Source organism: Monoraphidium neglectum, assembly GCF_000611645.1.
Source record: "Monoraphidium neglectum strain SAG 48.87 unplaced genomic scaffold scaffold06169, whole genome shotgun sequence".
In the NCBI taxonomy this organism is placed as follows: domain Eukaryota; kingdom Viridiplantae; phylum Chlorophyta; class Chlorophyceae; order Sphaeropleales; family Selenastraceae; genus Monoraphidium; species Monoraphidium neglectum.
This window is the reverse complement of record NW_014007467.1, coordinates 1-2,458: the sequence shown is the minus strand read 5'-3', so window position 1 is coordinate 2,458 and position 2,458 is coordinate 1. Positions and strand designations below refer to the sequence as shown.

The 2,458-nt window shown below is 64.9% G+C and overlaps 1 protein-coding gene across 1 annotated transcript; it reads left to right on the top strand.

Annotated features, from left to right (window-relative positions):
* Positions 1 to 1,298: 1,298 nt before the first annotated feature.
* MNEG_16259 (prolyl 4-hydroxylase, beta polypeptide) lies at positions 1,299 to 2,204 on the top strand (the record flags this gene model as incomplete). The annotated part of the gene is made up of 4 exons (XM_014035271.1): positions 1,299 to 1,415; positions 1,489 to 1,518; positions 1,637 to 1,777; positions 2,019 to 2,204. The coding sequence occupies 4 exons, from the start codon at positions 1,299 to 1,301 to the stop codon at positions 2,202 to 2,204; spliced, it is 474 nt and encodes a 157-aa protein (XP_013890725.1).
* Between the last annotated feature and the right edge of the window lie 254 nt (positions 2,205 to 2,458).

Below are 2,458 nucleotides of genomic sequence, written 5' to 3'. Positions count from 1 at the left end.
GGCGGGCCCAGCGCGCGCGCCGTCACAGGCGGCGGTGGAGGCGGCTCCGAGCACAGGCGTCATTGGCGGCGGCGGCGGCCGCGGCGGCAGCGGGGAGTGGCCGCAGCTGGCAGACTTGCCGAGCCTCCCGCCCGGCTCCGACGAGGTCGGCGCCGCGATCGAGGGCGCGACAGCCGCGCTGGACGCGGCCGGCGCGCCCGCGGCCCTCAAGGGGCGCGCGTTCCGCTTCATGCTGTCCCTCGGCGGCGGGGCGCGCGGCGGCGAGCGCGGCGTGGCGGCGCGGCGGCGGCTGCTGTACGCGTACCGCATGCTGCGGCCGCTGTGCGCGCGGCGGGACGCTGAGGGGGTGACTAAGGTCATGGAGCTGCTGGTTGAGGAGGAGGCGGGCGCGTGAGGGCTGGGGGAAGGGGAGGGCAGGGGTTAGCGAGGGGTGAGCGCCACGGGCCAGGGGCTGGCCCCGCCCCTGCGGTTGCGTTGTGCGGGGCAGCGGGGCGCCCGCTGCCGCTCGATCAGATTAGAGGCTTTGATCGCTGGGTTTCGCGGGATTTGGTTGCCCATAGGAAAGTGAGAAGGCATTTGCGATGATTTTTTTCGCGGGATGACAAGGAGGAGGGGCTTGATGGCTGCTCTCCCCGCCTTGTTCTGGACCCCCAGCAGCACTGGGCCATGCGCATCCCTTCGCAATCCAGCGGACGCAACAACCCTTAGCAGCACCTGGTTTAATGATTGCTGGCAGTCTGGTCTTGCGCTGCCATCCCATTCTGGTGCAATCCTGACAAGGGTTTGAATTCCATTCAAGCATGTGAATGTAACCAGCTGGCATTGGCGCCATCCAATCGGGCAATGCAGCTTTGAGGTGGTCCAGCGGAGGGCAACTTCTGTCGGAGTGCTCCGACCATTCTATTGAGGCCTGCTCTTCAAAATAAAGGTACTGTAACGTGCCAAGCCTCAAGTGCCGCCCCCGGGTGTTCAGATGCTCGGTGCAACTTGCACGCCCATCCTGCGGTAAAAACCGGACTTGACAGCAAGGCGCCGATCTGTGGGGCGGTCAGGTGCACCCACCGGAGCTGCACCAGGCACCACACACAACTATATTTCTGGGTTTTTGTCGCATGCTTGGTTGTTCTGCAGTGGCAGGGCCACAGGGGCCACCAGCTGTAATAATGTGAGGACAGTTTCCAGGTGGGTAGCTGCGGGACACCATGGCGCCTTTGCGTTGTCATGCCCTGCAGCCACCCTCCACACTCCCCTACTTCTTGTGATTCAACGTCGAGCATCTTACTCCTTGCATTTTAACCATGGCCCGTCTCGCTATTCTGCTGGTGCTGTGTCTGGTGGCCGCGCCACTGGCCTTTGCAGACGCTGAAGAGGACTCGCACGTGGTGACACTCACAGCCGACACCTATGACGACGCGGTGAGCTTGCGTTTTGGCGGTGCGTTCCGATCTGGTGATGCAAGCGGCTGATTTCTGCTGTCTCCTGCCGCAGATCAATGACGGCAAGGTCTACTTTGTCAAGGTGAGGTGGCAGGCGCGATCAGACTCCTGATGAGTGCGCAGCGCATGGGCACCGCGCTGCGTGCTGGAGCGGCGCTTACGGCACACCCAAGCACGCCCCCGCCCCCTGCCCCCCGCAGTACTTTGCCCCCTGGTGCGGCCACTGCAAGCGCCTTGTGCCGACCTGGGCAGAGCTGGCGTCGGCTTACAAGTCGCATGACAGCATCGCGATCGCCAAGGTCGACTGCACCACGGACCGCGACGTGTGCACAGACGCAGAGGTGCGTCCTCCCACGTGGCCGCAAACACGACAGTGCTGCCGGGGATAGAGGCAGCCCATGCAGACGACCAAAGGCAGGGGTCCGTGCGGGCAGAAGCCTGGCCGAAGCAGAGCACCCCGCTGTTTCACCCAGTGCAACGGGCGGCCCGATACTCACATTGACGGTTGAGTGGCCATGCCGACGTCATCGCGTCGCGACCCCGACTCTTGACACGTGCGTCATGTTGATCCACGATCCTCAGATCAAGGGGTACCCCACCCTCAAGGTGATGCACAACGGCGAAGAGGTCAAGGCCTACCGGGGTGAGCAGGGCAGGAGGGCTGGGGGTGGAGTGAAAGCACCGATCAGAAACCAGCAGATCGGCCGCGGGCAGGGGCCGTCAGGGCTTAAGCAGGGGTCAGGGCTTAAGCAGGCGTCGGACAAATGAATGGTGGGGCCGGCATCAGCGACCCGCACCGGCGCTCATGCGCGGCAGCAGGCCGGTGTGCTCCCCTGGTGGACGCTGCAGAAGCGAAGCCGCCGACTCACTGCACTGTCTACGCGGGCTTCCATCCGCTGACACACACCCATGACTGCACCACGCACCACCCGCCAAGTCAGCACGCCGCCCCGCAAGCCATGTATGTCGCCGCGCGCGCCCAGCAAAGCCCGCCCGCTCCTGCGGCCGCCCCACCCGTGCGT